At 38.3% G+C, this 17269-nt stretch overlaps 1 protein-coding gene across 16 annotated transcripts in view; it reads right to left on the bottom strand.

Annotated features, from left to right (window-relative positions):
- Nucleotides 1-17269, bottom strand: part of ablim1 (actin binding LIM protein 1) — a 219161-nt gene that overhangs the window by 8517 nt on the left and 193375 nt on the right. For 7 of the 16 annotated variants that reach the window (XM_062975680.1, XM_062975683.1, XM_062975682.1 and 4 more), the window contains 5 exons: nucleotides 15062-15156; nucleotides 14867-14963; nucleotides 10846-10910; nucleotides 9431-9491; nucleotides 5242-7735 (listed from right to left, as the gene is read on the bottom strand). In XM_062975680.1, coding sequence (XP_062831750.1) covers nucleotides 7698-7735; nucleotides 9431-9491; nucleotides 10846-10910; nucleotides 14867-14963; nucleotides 15062-15156 — 356 coding nt within the window. In that variant the 3' untranslated portion in view covers nucleotides 5242-7697. Of the gene's footprint in view, nucleotides 1-5226; nucleotides 7736-9430; nucleotides 9492-10845; nucleotides 10911-14866; nucleotides 14964-15061; nucleotides 15157-17269 lie in introns of those variants that run through there. The other 9 variants (XM_062975691.1, XM_016995113.2, XM_016995122.2 and 6 more) reach the window with 2 other exon arrangements.

Genomic DNA, 17269 nt, shown 5'->3' with positions numbered 1-17269 from the left:
GCTGCCAGGCTATTCAATGCTAATCAAGCTGGTCAATTGCAACTTTCACACCTGACTCAGGCAGACAAGAGTTCTTTCTCCTATCCTGGACATTCCACAGATATATAAACCCCATCACATAACCTCTGAGGATGCCTGTCATAGATGTGGGTGAAACGTCAGGAGGGAATGCTTCTGGAACATGGCCATACATCCTGGAAAGCTCAAAGCAACCCAATATGTACTAGGTTGTAATCTCATTAAGTTGAATAGGACTTTCCTCTGAGTAAATAGGCATAAGATTGCACTGCATAGTCACATTATAAATATATGGTTGCAGTTATTTAACGGATGATGCCTAAATTCCATTGACTGTCCCAACTAAATCCTATTATGTAAATCCTCTAAAATAGATGAGATATACATAACCAATGAATCAACATTGAGTTCCAGGGGGTCTACTCTAGCTGAGACTGGTGACTGGCTTTAGACTTAAGCACCTAAAAATGCAATACAATTATATATAGTCAGACCTCTGTATCCATAGATTCAACCATGGGTTGGAAATATTTTTAAACATTCCCAAACAAATCTTGATTTTGTCATTTAATATAAGAGACAGCATTTTCCTATGTGATTGTATAAATGCTACTTGAGTATCCACCATTCAATGACCATTCAAACGGTCATTTCTACCAGCACAAAGTTTAGGACTATAATATACAAGGAGTGCAGCCTATAAAGTGTAAAATGGATCACCCTTTTACCTGTTATAAGGTAGCTTCATTTCACCTGCTGTGATTATTTTACAATAGATTCCAGATGCTGCCCCTTTATCAGATGCATTATAACCCAGAGCTACACAATTAATTCTCCTTAAGGCAGATGAGATATATTAATCTCCGCAAGTTGCGTTCCTATATCTACACCCATAGACATTTTATAAGCAATATCTCTGCATTTCAGATACCATCATGGAATTACTTTTTTCAAAAGCACAGAAATACTTGGATAGTATTGAGGAGCAAGGGGAGAAGTCTGAGTTATGTTCTAGCCCAGGTATGGGTAAACTTTGGCCCTCCAGGTGTTTTGGACGTCAACTCCCACAATTCCCAACAGCCTCCCTAAATTGGTCCATGAATCCACGATATAAGCGTCTCGATTTGTTTTATGTGACCACATAAGTATGACTACTACACTTTGCAATTCCCAGAAACCTCCTCCATTTGCTTGAGGCTATCCTGTCACATACCTTTAAACTGAAAATCCTTGTAAGTTTAATAGGGCTTATTTCAAAATCAAAATACTTCCTTTAGAAAAACTGTCTGCTGAATGAAACTTGTTTTTTTTTTATCACATCCACCTAATACGGAAATAAACAGTAAATGTATCATTCTGCATATTTAAGGCTGTAATCTTATCAGCTGAATTCCAAGATTCTTGAAGCTGTACATGTTCCATATGACACAATATCCTTGCTCGAATAATATAGAGCAGTGGGTCTTAACCTGAGGTCCCCAGATGTTTTTGGTCTACAACTCCCAAAAATCTCAGCAAGTTTACCAGCTGTTAGGATTTCTGGGAGTTGAAGGCCAAAAACATCTGGGGACCCCAGGTTGAAAACCACTGGTCTAGAGTTATTTATGCTATATATTTCTTTATTACTGTTTTCTCCTGGTGCATCATATTCTGTAGAGGTTAATCAGACTCAGGATAGGACTGGCAAAATGTGAAAGTTATTGCTTTGGAGGAAGGACTTAATACCCCCACCTATCTTTTCTTTCACTCTGTCAAAGCATCTAACATATGGATGGCCTGTGGATGGAGCTGAGGGTACCACCATTGACTATAAGGAAATGTACTTTGTTCATGAGCCACCACTGATTGAACAAAAAATGGGTACCTAACTCTTAAGATATGCTAGTCTCTTTGCTTAAAATGTCAGTTGTTTGGTGACCATTTGTGCATCAACAAAGAGCGGAGAAACAGATCACCATGAATTTAAATTAAACGTGTATAGTCAGCCCTCCACATTCATTGAGTCCTTCAGGGAGATAGGGTGGAATATTACTATTTTTTTCATGTCAGGAGCAACTTGAAAAAACTGCAAGTTGATTCTGGTGTGAGATAATTGGCTGTCTGCAAGGATGTTGTCCAGGGGATGCCCAGATGTTTTGGTGTTTTGACCATCCTTGTGGAAGGTCTCTCTCATGTCCCAACATAGGGAGCTGGAGCTGATAGCGGGAGCTCATCTGCGTTCTCCCCAGGTTGGATTCGAACCGGCAACCTTCAGGTCAGCAACCCAACCTTCAAGTCATCATTCCTGCCAGCACAAGGGTTTAACACACTGTGCCATGGGGGCTCTGTAATAATAATAATAATAATAATAATAATAATAATAATAATAATAATAATAATAATGGCACAGGACACCTGCAAAAGTGAAAAACCACAAATAAATATGTGAAGGGAAGTCATAGGGAGGAGGGAGCATGCTTGTTTTCTGCTGCCCTGGAGACTAGGACGTGGAACAATGGTTTCAAACTATAGGAAAGGAGATTCCACCTGAACATCAGGAAGAACTTCCTCCCTGTGAGGGCTGTTTGGCAGTGGAACTCTCTTCCCCGGACTGTGGTAGAGGCTCCTTCTTTGGAGGCTTTTAAGCAGAGGCTGGATGACCATCTGTCGGGGATGCTTTGAATGCGATTTCCTGCTTCTTGGCAGGGGGTTGGACTGGATGGCCCATGAGGTCTCTTCCAACCCTACTATTCTATGATTCTATGCTGTATTTTATTTTATTTTACTTGAGAGAAGACATCTCTAGACATCAGTTGGTCCTCCCATATGACTTTATAATTGACATCTACCTAAATCACAATGTATAACTTAGAGATTCCTAGAGAGATAGTCTCTGCAGGAATCTCTAAGTCCTGCAATGTGATTCTATGATCACTTTCTGCTGGAAGTTGACCTTAGAGTCATACTGGATGACCTAGAGATTCTTAGAGAGAACTTTTAAATCAAATCCATGAATAATCAAATATGTAAAAGTTAAAACACACAAATGTGGAGGGATGCCTGTATATGTTGATTTTTGTAAAGATACAAGTTTGGAAATAATCTGCATTATCTCACCACAGTGAAGAAAACAGACCAGATGGTCTTGTGTGTCTGTTCACTCTTCACTGAATACTGATTGGTGATGGGTGCTTTCAAGGTCCCTGCTCTATATTCCAATTGATTCTTTTTATTTAAACAAGACAGGATTGGATTACTTTCAGGGAGAAGATGCCTTCTAATGGTGGACTCTTTCTGACATTTACGGAAATAACTGATGCCCTTTCCACACAGCTGAATAAAATCCCACATTATCTGCTTTGAACTGGAATATATGGCAGTGTGGACTCGGATAACCCAGTTCAAAGCAGATATTGTGCCTTCATATTCTGGGATATAGGCTGTGTGGAAGTTAGATTGAGGACATTCAAGACCAGTTTTCCTCCCCTTGAATTCATCTCAGAATTTTTTTTGAACCGACAAAATTTTGGGAACTAACTAAATCACTGGTTTGTATCTGTTAGTTCCGACTTGAATAGACCCCCTGGATCAACATAAACATGGTTACATCAATATTTATGTTAATTGCATAGATCCGGAGTGGGTCTTTCATAGTTGAAACTAACAGCTTGATGTAGCCCTATATTGGTTGTTTCATTATTTACAATAAGAAATAAACATTTCAGAAGTGTAATAAAGAAGATTCAGTCAAGAATAAACATTTACCACTTAATTTATTATAAGCAATTATGTAAGGTATAATTTTATACAGAAGAGAATTAGTAGCAGACTCCAACAATCTGACAACTTTACAGCTCATTCCACTATGTTACTTTAATTACATGATTTTTAAATGTTTTACAGTGCAGCATGAAACAAAAATACAGTTTTAAAACAGAACAGCCAAAATCAACAGAACACCGAACAGTTTTGAAACTGTGAACCCATTCTATGTATCTGACAAAATCAGTATACACTGTTGCTGCGAGCAATTTTCAAAATGTTTTCACTCACGTGCAAAATGGGGAAGACTTCTCAGGCTAAAGATAACCTTTTAACCAAAGGGATGCAGGCTTAGACTTTTAAATGAGAGCTTCTATATGTTACAGTAAGGAAATGTGTCAGCTGATTTTTTAATTTCCTCGCAGACAAATCAAAACAAGCATTGTCTGTGGAAAAGTTGTATTTTGCCTTGATTATGTCACACTTTCTGGTAGAAAGTTGGAGTAATAGATATAATAGCATGCCGAGCAGTGCTAGGATAGTGCACTGAATCCAATACATCATCCTACTGCTGCTCAGTTTATAGCAATGGTTCTCAATCTGTGGGTCCCCAGATGTTTTGGCCTTTAACTCTCAGAAATCCTAACAGCTGGTAAACTGGCTGGAATTTCTGGGAGTTGTAGGCCAAAACACGTGGGGACCCACAGGTTGAGAACCATTGGTTTATAGAGTGCCTCGGCATTCTCCTTAGAGGTAGTTTTAGAACTTCTCAAGAGCAATGACATGTCTATGAGGGAGACTTGTGACTAGCACAATGGACTAAGTCAGTTCTGTTATACTTTCTCTGGACTGCTATCATTTGAGCTGACAATGCTTATAATATTTTTAGCAAATGGAAAAAATGAGCCTTGTACTGCAGTACTACTCAAACATCGGAGCATCGTGGTCAATATTTCCTTCCCATTTCTTTTGCATTAGGCTTACTTTCACAGAAACAGGATAAACAAGAATGAACTTTTTCAAATTCATTTCTTTCTTTTGGTGTACTATAATTGATGCTGTCACTAGTAGCCTGTGAGCTTCTTGAACAACGAGCCACTGATGCTTCTGCCATCTTTCCTCTGCATCAACCTGCTTTCACATTATGCTATGACCAAATCATTCCCCATGGATTCCTATTATTTTTTCTGTCAAATGTTTGGGAGAGCAGTTTGAGGTTTATTAGTTTTAGGTTCACATTTAGGTCCCCTGCTGTCTAGCTTTCATAGTATGTTATCTGTTCTGTTGCTGTGGCTAATAAAAACAAGGATACACATCTTAGGTTTCATAGCAATAGAAAGCTGGCATATAAGAAACAACTCAAAAAAAGGCCAAAGATGCAAATACACTTTTAATGACATATTATCATTATTCCACAAATGCAAACTATTATTGTATTAAAGCAAAGTGAATAATATCTGCACTTGCCTTTGGTTCCAACATGTTAGGCATAGACACTCCTCGGTCCATTCGCATTCCAGGGACATGACCATCTGGGAGGGACTGTATCAGATATAGGTAGACATCAAACACACAGGTTACATGCACACAGACATACATAAATAGGGTAAAGGCATTCATGGTGAATATGGACATGAATTTACACTTCAATCTTGACCTTTGCAATGGCCAACTATTATTATTTATGATTTTAACATCTCATAAATGTATGATATGGTACCAGGGGCAATCTGCTTATTTATCATTTCTTTCTCCTTACAGATGTCACACAGTTGTGACATTATAATTGTGTTAAGTTCTTCACGTATCCCAACAAAAGCTTTCAAAGTAAAGATTCAGTGGCAAGTTGAGAGAATCTTTCTGGTCACTAGAATTAAGAAAAAAATCTGCTGGAGCAAATCAAGGTAAAAGATAAATGTGTTCCCCTGACATTAAGTCTAGTCGTGTCTGACTCTGGGGGTTAGTGCTCATCTCCATTTCTAAGTCAAAGAGCCGGCATTGTCTGTAGACACCTCCACGGTCGGCATGACTGCATGGAGCACTGTTACTTTCCTGCCAGAGCAGTACCTATTGATCTACTCACATGTGTATGTTTTCAAACTGCTAGATTGGCAGAAGCTGGTGCTAACAGCGGGGGCTCACTCCGCTCCCCAGATTCAAACCACTGACCTTTTGGTCAGCAAGTTCAGCAGCTCAGCAGTTTAACCCACTGAGCCACAGCTCTGTCCGATCTTTGCTCACATATTGGCAAGCCAACGACCTACAAGGTCAGCATGACCATAACTAGTCTACTCCTAGTTCTCCTCAATACCCGGTACTTACATTTCTGTGGTGGGCAACATTGATCTTATATTGACACAAATCTAGCCTGTCATTTTGTTCCATCCTTCCTTTTCACTAAGGCCCCTTCTACACTGTCCTTATATCCTCCAGGATCTGATCCCAGGTTATCTGTTTTAAACTGGATTATATGAGTCTCCACTGTCAGATAATCTGGGATAAGCAGATAATCTGGGATCAGATCCTGGGATATAGGGAAGTGTAGAAGGCACCTTAGTTGTGTTCCACCTATACTTTCATGTTTGTTATTTTTTTTAAAAATCCCATTTAATAAGTAACACAACAAATTTCCATCTGGCCAACCAGATGGTCTTAAATCTCCAAGCAACCCTCTCCAATCCATCCATATATATATACGGGTAATAAAATTTGGCCTAGGGCAAAACAACAAAACTACACATCCCAGAAACACTAAACTTGGCAGCACAACCCGTCATCCATGCCTCTACGTTCATACAACAAAAAGAAAAGAAAAATAAAGTCCTAATTAGAGGGAGAGGAAGAATTGTTTTTATCCAATTGCTGCCAGTTAGAAGGCTAAGCTCCGCCCACTTGGTCTCCTAGCAACCCACTCAGCCCAGGGGACAGGCAGAGTTAGGCCTCACTTAGGCCTCTTCCACTCTGCCTATAAAATACAGATTATCTGATTTTAACTGGATTATATGGCAGTGTAGACTCAAGGCCCTTCCACACAGCTATATAACCCATTTATAATGGACTTAATGTAAGGTAAAACCTTTACCCTTTACCTTAACTACCACCAATTCCTCAATACTTTATTTCCCATACCACCATACTTCGCCACAGCAACGCGTGGCTGGGCACAGCTAGTGTTCATATAAAACAAAACCACTTGTCCAAAACTATTAGTGTTTTTCAGCTACTTCTGGTTGATTCTGGGTTGGGGGGTCTTTTTGGGCAGTCTGCTTGGACCCTGGTGGTCTCCTGAGAGAGAAAACTGATCCCTGGATTTGCTAAAAGTTGTTCAGCTGACTGTCAAGTCTTTTGCAGTTAATATGCAATGAGGATTTTGTCATAATTTCCTGTTTATGAAAATGTGATATATGATAGGCATAGCAAGCATTTAATCACTAAATTCTAGGATGATGGCTGACGGGGACAGGCAGAGAAGTCCACACTTTTTCTTGATCAGTCTACAGAACCTTAAAAGTATTTCACAAGACCATCTTTTTTTTCCATGCCAACAACCACATACAAAATCAAGGAATTATATGTGGGAAAGTAGGGAATAACATCTGGAAAAAAGGGCAGGGGGAGAAAGAGGCTTCAGAAGGAGAAAGTTTATGTCTGGACATCCCTTTGGTTGGAAATCTGAGGAATCAGAAGAGACCCCACCAAAGAGAGAATTGCCACAGATGCATGCCAATTGAAGGAAAGCGGGCCAAGCAAGTCATAAAACTGGCTTGCACAAGGTACTGTCGTAGCTGTGGGTTTTCCACAGTGGTACAAGCTTACATCATTAACTAGGTATAAAACATACAAATGAGCATGTTCTAAGAAACTCTTTCCTGTAGCAGAAATTGAAACTTGGAGTAAAACAGTGGACAGGGTGTTGCTGGAGTTGTTCAGAGTGTCCACTACTTGAAGGTAGAAAATCTGTACTGTACCTGGAAATCTGAAAAGAAGTTTGGGTGGGGTGAGAAAACACAAAGACCAGGGTGTCAAACAATATGGGTTTTAATTGTAGTACCTTTTAAAAAATGCTACATTGCTAAAGACACATAATTTGAAAATGTAAATTAATTAGAAGTAAGCAATTAATGGAAGAACACATACCACTTCATCACATAACTTAAATTCCACTGAGTTGTATACTTAAAATCTGGTATTCCACTGGGTTCACCACACTCATTTTGGTTAAAGTGCAGTTTTTGAGTCTTTTGAACATTGAGGGCAGCATTTTCCCCCAACCTATCAGGAAGAGGTGAGGAAACGGATTTTTCACAAAACTCCGGTTGTTTTGCCAAATTTCTAATGAAGCAGCACTCGTTGCTCTCAAGTTAGGATCACCCAATTTGTGGGAGGAGAAATTGGGGGAGGAGTCAAAATCAACTTTTTTTTGGCAATTTTCTTTTGCTCCCCAAGCAGGAAGGTTTGGTTGTAAGCTTCTACCTTGCAATTTTTTTTAAATAGTATAGCCTTTTATGGTACCTTTATTCTTTCCTTTCATAATTTGTCTGTGTCCTGTGCTGGGAGGGCCAATGCTGTTGCCTTTCCAAATGGGTTTCCCTCCCATCCTTTTTTTTCTCTCTCCCTCCCTGTTGTTGGGAATTGTGGGAGTTGCAGTCCAAAACAACACCAGAGCCCCTGCTGTTGCCCTTCCAAATGGGTTTCCCTCCCATCCCTTTTCTCTCTCTCCTTCCCTGCTGTTGGGAATTGTGGGAGCTGAAGTACCAAAAAGCACAGAGAGAGATGGTGGGCAGGGCCAAATGTCTGCAGTGTGGAAACCTCTTCATTGAAAAATACGTAAACACCTAACTGTGTGATTAAAAGGTAAGGAAAACTCCATTTTAATATGAAATGGAGCTAGACTGAACTCTCTTCTTCTGAACACTTCCTAGTGTAATCTGATGAAGTCCATAAATGCATGCATGTACGAGGGTTATCCACAAAGTAGATTACGTTTTGGAATTAAAAATGAACAAAGTATAGGAGAAAACATTTAACATGTGCAGTTGAAAGCCACACCCAAATACCACTTCTCAACATAGTCGCCATTCAAATCTAGGCACTTACCATAGCGATGAATGAGCTTTGCAACTCCTTCCCCACTAAATTCTGCTGCTTGCGTCCTCAACCACTTGTTTCCAACAATGGGGGCGTGGCTGGCAACTCAGCGTTTTGGCAACGCTGCGCAGCTGCGGAAAAGGGTGACCGGCTGGTTGAAGACGCAAGCGGCAGAATTTAGTGGGGAAGGAATTGCAAAGCTCATTCATCACTATGGTAAGTGCCTAGATTTGAATGGCGACTACGTGAGATGTGATATTTGGGTGTGGCCTTCAATTGCATATGGTAAATGTTTTCTCCTATACTTTGTTCATTTTTAATTCCAAAATGTAATCTACTTTGTGGATAGCCCTCGTATTATTTTTACTCAACTGTGATATGCTAATGATCCCAATCAAAACATTTGCCTGGAATACGAATAAGCATCTGTATAACTTAGGCCCAAATATGATGCTCAATAGGAGGATATAAGAACAACTTAATTTTTTAATCTGACCACAAATACAACTGCAAGAGCACTCTGCAAAACCAATTGAAAACCAAAGCAATACAGAGAAGGAAATAATATCTCTGAAGATCTTACCACGAGCAGCACTGCTCACATCTCCATAACTGTTGTATTGACCAAAGTCTGTAGACACTGGCTATAAAAGGAAGAAATCAACAGTTGAATCAACCACACTATCTTGTCACCTGAAGATGTGAAAATCATTGCGTAAAAAATGATAGAAACAGCAAAATAGAACAGGATACTGGGGCAGTAGGGGTTTTCTATTGTAGCCTTGGGTGTTTTCTTAGCACAAAATGTATCTGCTCGAAAGGAAGAGAGATCCCAAAGAGATAAAGAGAGCGCAGTAAGAGCCCAGAATTAGTCTACAGTGAATTGACAGCTTGTAACTCATACTATCGGGTAAAAATTGTCAACAAATTATCATTATATGTTTACCGTCAGTGTTCTTGATCAAGAGCTTGGGCCAGCCCTGAGTAGGCAATAAGGAAATATGTTCATCAATTAAACTTTTTCTCATTTGCCATAGACTAAAATTCAGGAAAGTATTTGACATCAGCCATAGCATAGTAAAGGCTGTTATTTATTTGGCAAAAGAATTTAAAGAGTACTTTATTATTATTTACAAATCTTCTTTCAAATTTCTATAAACAGGTCTGTTGTTGTGCACTGCTTTTAGAAGAGTATTGGCAGACCGGTTTCTGCGACTACAGAGAAAGAACTAAGTTGGAAAAGTTGGCATGGGGCTCGTCAGTATCCACCGCTTAAAGACCTGATGGGAATTGTTCTTTTGGAGTATATAAGTAGTGTTCCCACTTATGTTTGACCTTTATATATTATGAATGAAATTCAATAGTACAAACTTGCCATCCATCCAAAGGAAATATTAGACGTAATAGGCACAAGATACTGTCTTGTGAGTCAGCTATCATTAGATGGGAGACTATCAATGAATGTTAGGTCCTATAAGCTATATTTCAGAGGAAGGAGCTGGCAAAACCACCTCTGAGAATTCCTTGCCTAACAAAATTTATGGGCTCTCCATAAGTCAACAGGCAACCTGAAAACACATGCACACACACTAGTAAAGGTAAAGGTTTTCCCCTGACATTAAGTCTAGACGTGTCCAACTCTGGGGGTTGGTGCTCATCACCATTTCTAAGTCAAAGAGCTGGTGTTGTTAGTAAACACCTCCAAGGTCATGTGGCCACTGGCATGACTGCATGGAGCACCGTTATCTTCCTGCCGGAGTGGTACCTATTGATCTACTCACATTTGCATGTTTTTGAAGTGCTAGGTTGGCAGAAACTGGGGCTAACAGCGGGAGCTCACCCCAGTCCCCAGATTTGAACTGCCAACCTTTCAGTGAGCAAGTTCAGCAGCTCAGCGGTTTAATAACAGTAGTTTGGAAACTTCCATATTCTATACAAACATGTCCTCTGCATACACATTCTGCACATTTTCATAGATGAGAAAACCTATCTGCTTACCCTATGAAGTCCGTTTCTTCCATAGCCAGGAAGGGAAGAGGTTTTAGAGGCAGCAGCACGGGGAGCTAAACAGAAAAGAGAGAAACAAATCAAGAAACTTTTTTCACTAATAATTAATATAATAGCATAAAAATGTAAATCAAAAATCAAAGTCAGAATGTATTAGAAGTCAGTTAAATCCATGAGATTATCTGATGAAACTTCAAAGGTGGCATCTATATGTATTTAAACCCAATCTAGCCATGTGTGTAGCATTTAATGCAACGGTTATCAATCTTTGGTCCTCCAGGTATTTTGGATTATAGCTCTCACATTTCCTAACATTTGGTAAGCTGTCTGGGATTTCTGGGAGTTGAAGTCCAAAACAACTGGAGGACCAAAGATTGGGAACCACTTATTTAATGTATTATAAAATTTCTTTAGTTTGTATATGATTCTCTATTTCAAGAATTTTACTTTTTTCAGTGTGTAACTTGTTTTTATAATGTCTACAGGATATTTCATAAGTTACAGCAAGTACATGCTAATAATGGCAGACATGCATTGCATAGAGAACTCTTTGCAACATTATTTAACAAGAGCCCTTCTAGTAAATTACTATTATGTTCTCTACCATTAGCCTGATTAAGGCACAAAAGTAAAAAAAAAAAAAAAGTGACTTGATAAGGCGAGATTTGAACAGATCATTCTCTGTATTAACACAGAAGTTAATTAACCCTTATCCAAAATACTTGGGAGCAAAAGTGTTTGGATTCTGGATTTTTTCGATTTTAGAATATTTGCATATGCATCATAAGATATCTTGGAAACAACATAGTCTAAACACAACATTAATTAGTGTTTCATATACACCATATACACACAGAATAAAGATGGTTTACATAATTTTGTGTATGAAACAAAGAAAGTAAAAATGTTGCTATCTCATGTGGACAATTTTGAATTTTGGGGCATTTTTGATTTCCAGTAAAAGGATACTCAACTTGTATACAGTATTTATGCAGCTCCTGCTTGCAAGCAATTGTGTGGTGTGTAATTGGTGGGATGAAAACCTTCAGAGAATTCTCTTTAATTCTCTAGTTTGACATTTTATTACCATTATGGCTATAAGCTCAATGTGTGCAGAGGTATCTGTATATACAGCCCAAAATACAGCTTAAGAGTTTGGACAATGCACCCAGGCCCAGAATTCTAATTATATGGAGGGACACATACATACACATACACAAAGCCCCTGTTATAAATAAACAATAATTATAACTCTGTTTCTTCTCTGGAATGCATTGTGGTTTGCCCAAAAAGACCTGCGTGGTAAACCAGTAATTAATTTTCTATGATCCAGCACTTTGGAATGTGATGCCCTGCTCCCTGAGGTTGATTTCCTCTCCCAATGTGGGAAAGGCTAAAAGGCTATGAGAAACATAAATATCAACAAGGTGTGTGCCACTTTTTATTCAGAATTGCATGACCTAGCCTGCTGGATTTTCAGGAACACAAATATTGCTCTGACCTAACAGTGAAAACCTGGCTTTTAAGAAAAGCCTTTCGGGCAAATTGATTTTATCCAGGATGCACATGTTTTATGATTCAAGATTTGAACTGGTTTTAAATTGTCTATTTTTACATTGAGAAACCATCTAATATATTTTTAGCTCATTTAAACTTTTGCAATTGTTTATTGTTTTAAGCGGATTACATTGAAAGGCACCCTGAGATCATTGGATGGGGAGCAGGATTTAAAAATTTAATAAATGAATACATCCACATGTTATATGTAACCTAATATGTATGTGACTAATAATATCATAATTAAGTTTCTGCTAAAATGTGCTGCTCAGTATTTTGGTTATAATTTAAACCTTGTACAGTAGAGTCTCACTTATCCAACATAAACGGGCCGGCAGAATGTTGGATAAGCAAATATGTTGGATCATAAGGAGAGATTAAGGAAAAGCCTATTAAACATCAAATTAGGTTATGATTTTACAAATTAAGCACCAAAACATCATTTTATACAACAAATTTGACAGAAAAAGTAGTTCAATACGGAGCAATGCTATGTAGTAATTACTGTATTTACGAATTTAGCACCAAAATATCATGATGTATTGAAAACATTGACTACAAAAATGCGTTGGATAATCCAGAACGTTGGATAAGCGAGTGTTGGATAAGTGAGACTCTACTGTAATTTTTTAAAAAATCTTGATTCACTCTACTTTGTAGAATGTACAGTGCAACTATGGGTTGCATAGTTGCACTGTAAACATATTGAAATGAATGACTTCTAGTGTAAGTTACCATGCAGTTGGTCTGGAGGAACTAGAACATTCTTAGAAAGATATCCTCTATAGCAGTGGTTCTCAGTCTGTGTTTTGGCCTACAACTCTCAGAAATTCCAGCCAGTTTACCAGCTGTTAGGATTTCTGGTAGTTGGAGGCAAAAACATCTGGAGACTCACAGGTTAAGAACCACTGCTCCATAGGAATTCCTTGTATTCTACCTCAGAGTAGCTGGGCAGTAGCTATCTGGGTGCCAGAACTCTTATTTGCCCTGTTACTTAAACCAGCTAGTACAGTGGTTCTCAACCTTTGGGTCCCCAGGTGTTTTGACTACAACTCCCAGAAATCCCAGCCAGTTTACCAGCTGTTTGTATTTATTTATTTATTTATTTATTTATTTACAGCATTTATATTCCGCCCTTCTCACCCCGAAGGGGACTCAGGGCGGATCACATTACACATATAGGCAAACATTCAATGCCTTTTAACATAGAACAAAGACAAACAAACATAGGCTCTGAGCAGGGCTCGAACTCATGACCTCCTGGTCAGAGTGATTCATTGCAGTTAATTACACTGGCTTGCTCTCCTGCCTGCGCCACAGCCCGGGCCCATTTCTGGGAGTTGAAGGCCAAAACATCTGGGGACCCACAGGTTGAGAGCCGCTGAGCTAGTAGGTTGTTTGAGGAAATGCATCTTTTAGTTTAGTATTTGTTGTCTTCCCTTCCTTTCTTTTATCTCTACCAACCCCTTTCTTTTCCATTATCCCCAAATGTATTCCTGAATTATCAGAGAAAGGTTGCCCATGTCAGGTTTGCCAGGGTAGGAAAATAAAACTGTTGGAGAAGGGGAGAATAACTGACAATTTGGCTGTAACCAAAAAAGTCGGGTTAGCATGTGGGATGGCCCCAATTATGGTGGATTATTTCTCTATGCCATGCTAAGCATGTCTGGACAACCTAGAAAATTGAAACTGTGGGTTAGAGTTGTATGGCCTCAGGGATTGTATTGTAGTTTGAACCAGATTCAGCACTCTGTCTGAACTTTATTGTAATTTGTTACATTCTTTTATTTTATATAATAAGACAAAATTGTGTAAAAAGGAGAACTGATCATATAATCAGTAATGAATAATATTATTGCAATAAACTGATAAGATGTTATCTTATCATTACCTATTGTGTGACATTGACAGAAGGGTGACAGAGCAGGTGGCTAAATACTTTTTTTGCAATAGCCAAAAGTCGCAAGTGCTTCATGAACAACTTGTAGTGGTGGAAGAGTAATAATGAGCACTTACAGGACTCAATCTAGAACTTTAACTGGTCCTATGATACAAAGACAGTTACTCAACTTGTAAAGATTGGAGATATCTATTATCACTAAACCAGAACTTGATATTATTTATGATTCAAATGTTGTAATAACTTATTTATTCCCACTTGACTTCAGCTGAAGTTTTATTGACCGAAATAAAGCTGACTGACTGACTCACTGTATATGGTGGGTTGATTATCCAAATGAAAGAAACATGCCCAATAGAAATTCAGGATCCCTCTCATGAATTCATTGTGGAATACAATACAATGTTAAAACATGCATGCAATAAAAGTCATATTGCACATGTTTTTCTAATGAATACCAGTGAGGCTACTGAAAATCACTCCCAGGTATAAAACAGTCCTCATTTATTGCTTTTCATAAATGTCCCAAACATGCTTTCCAACATCGTTGCTTACATGAATTAACTGAAGATTCATAACGGCTACCAGATAGTGATGATCTTTCTTTTTCCATCTCTTCTTTTAATATCAACTGTCCCAGACCTGAGTTGAGCTGCATATGAGAAATGGAAACAGTATGTTAGAGAAATTAAATTCAGTTGTGTTCATGTTGGCACAGATGGGGATGGGTTACATCAAAATTATTGTCACCTTCATCAGCTGTTCCTCCTGTAGCTGCCGACGCCTTTGGAGTTCCTCAAGGTCTTCATCTCTACCAGTGGATCTGCGCCGCATGTCAGAACCTGCTTCCACAAAACCACAGCACAAAGAAAGCTTCTTGCACAAATGCACATAGGGATTTGCATCTAACACCCATGTTTTCTTAGATTTCTAAGAAACATATACACATTCTAACAAGTTTGTTTCAAAATAATGAAGATATAATCATCTCTAGTTTGTAGCTCAACTTTTCCAATTTCCAATTTTTTGCTACTTTCACTTGAACTTTGAAAAAGCTGTCCAAGGTCCTGAACATTATTCCCAAAATGAATCCAGCACCTTGGATAACTCTTTAAAAGCTAGAGCATATTTACTACATCATTGGTATGAGATGCTGAAGCATACTGGCATGAGATCCTACAACTCTCACTTCCCTGAATATGCTGTAATTGCTATGGGCAAAAACTGGTGCTTGTGGTTTACTTACTCAGAGTGGCCATGTGATAAATGTGTGTGTGTTGGAGGACAAATATCTCAAAAATAGCTTGTTGGTAAGTCTTCTTACTACAGCTGCATTTCTTTCCATTGTTAATATTCAGACAGCATAATTTTTTTGATTCTATTTATAAAACCGATTCTGTAGATGATATTTAGCCTATTAATTGCATTGTCTAAATAATATATTTGCATGAATGAGTTATCTTTTACACCACTAAAAGGGGAATATAGATTCTAGAGCCTGTTTGTTGAATCTAGAAATGCACTTCAAGAAGGCATTCTGGAAGTGATGTTCTTTTTCAAATTGTTGTGTAAGAATGAGCAGAAGACTGCACATTTTGACCATAGCACCAGGAAACTTGAGAATTTTATACCTTGTTAAAGATATTGCACAATGATTTGCAATAATGGAAACAAAATTTGGGAATTTAGTTTCCTTCTTTACATAAGGGCAGTGCTCAGTGGGAAAAAACAGCTTTCTGTTTGAGGAAATGACCTTCCCTTACAGAAAAGCCCCTTTGGAACCAAGTTAATTTAAATCAATTGGATATAATGAAGTAATGGGACAGGTGGGCACACAGATGAGTTATTTTAGTAAGAATTTGGGGATCTGAGTTTTGAACAATTCCACATTCAAGGCAAAGTCAACTACCAGCAGAAAGCTGGGATTTCCATAACAACAGTACTAGAAGTACAGTAGAGTCTCACTTATCCAACATAAACAGGCCGGCAGAACGTTGCATAAGCGAATATGTTGGATAATGAGGGATTAAGGAAAAGCCTATTAAACATCAAATTAGGTTATGATTTTACAAATTAAACATCATGTTTAACAAAAAATTTGACACAAAAAGTAGTTCAATACGCAGTAATGCTACGTAGTAATTACTGTATTTACGAATTTAGTACCAAAACATCACAAAGTATTGAAAACATTGACTACAAAAACATTGACTACTAAAAGGCAGACTGCATTGTATAATCCGGAATGTTGGATAAGCAAATGTTGGATAAGTGAGACTCTACTGTACATCTTTCTCATTTCAGTTTCTAGACCACTAATTAGAGGCAGATAATGTATCCTTGAAAGACACATGCAAGTATTTCAACAACAAAGTCCCTAAACTGATAATAGAGGACTAAGCTATGGAAACATTGTTGGTTTTTGGAATCATATTTAACTCATGGTCATGTCACAACATCCCAGTTTCAGGCTGCAGTCCTATCCATGCGTATCAGGAACAACATTTGCAAAGTTACTCTTAAGAAGAACAATATGTCATGACTACCACAATATTATCCCACAACTGTTCAGTTACCAATAGTTTCAGCATGTTACTATAATCATCCTTTTCAAAAGTAACTTTTTAACTTCTACCTGGCAGGAATTACCACTGAATGCAATGGAAATTACAAATATTATTGGGTTAAATAATGTTTTTCATCTGTATAAACTGGATATATATTAGGAAGGAACAACGGATATGTGGGGGGGGGGGGCATAAGTACTTGTACATATTATGCCTAGTGGACTAAACTAGGCATAACATGCATATACATGGATTCACAATACAAATGGAAGGCAGGTGCATGTGCTTGACTTTTCTCTACCCAATTATTTTTCTCCTCCAGCTCTTTGCTTCTTCATCTGCTTTTCAATACACATGGTTTGTGTTCCCAAAAGTATGAGTCTGAAATAGT

Source organism: Anolis carolinensis, chromosome 3 (assembly GCF_035594765.1).
Source record: "Anolis carolinensis isolate JA03-04 chromosome 3, rAnoCar3.1.pri, whole genome shotgun sequence".
Classification (NCBI taxonomy): domain Eukaryota; kingdom Metazoa; phylum Chordata; class Lepidosauria; order Squamata; family Dactyloidae; genus Anolis; species Anolis carolinensis.
This window is presented reverse-complemented; position numbering and strand designations above follow the sequence as displayed.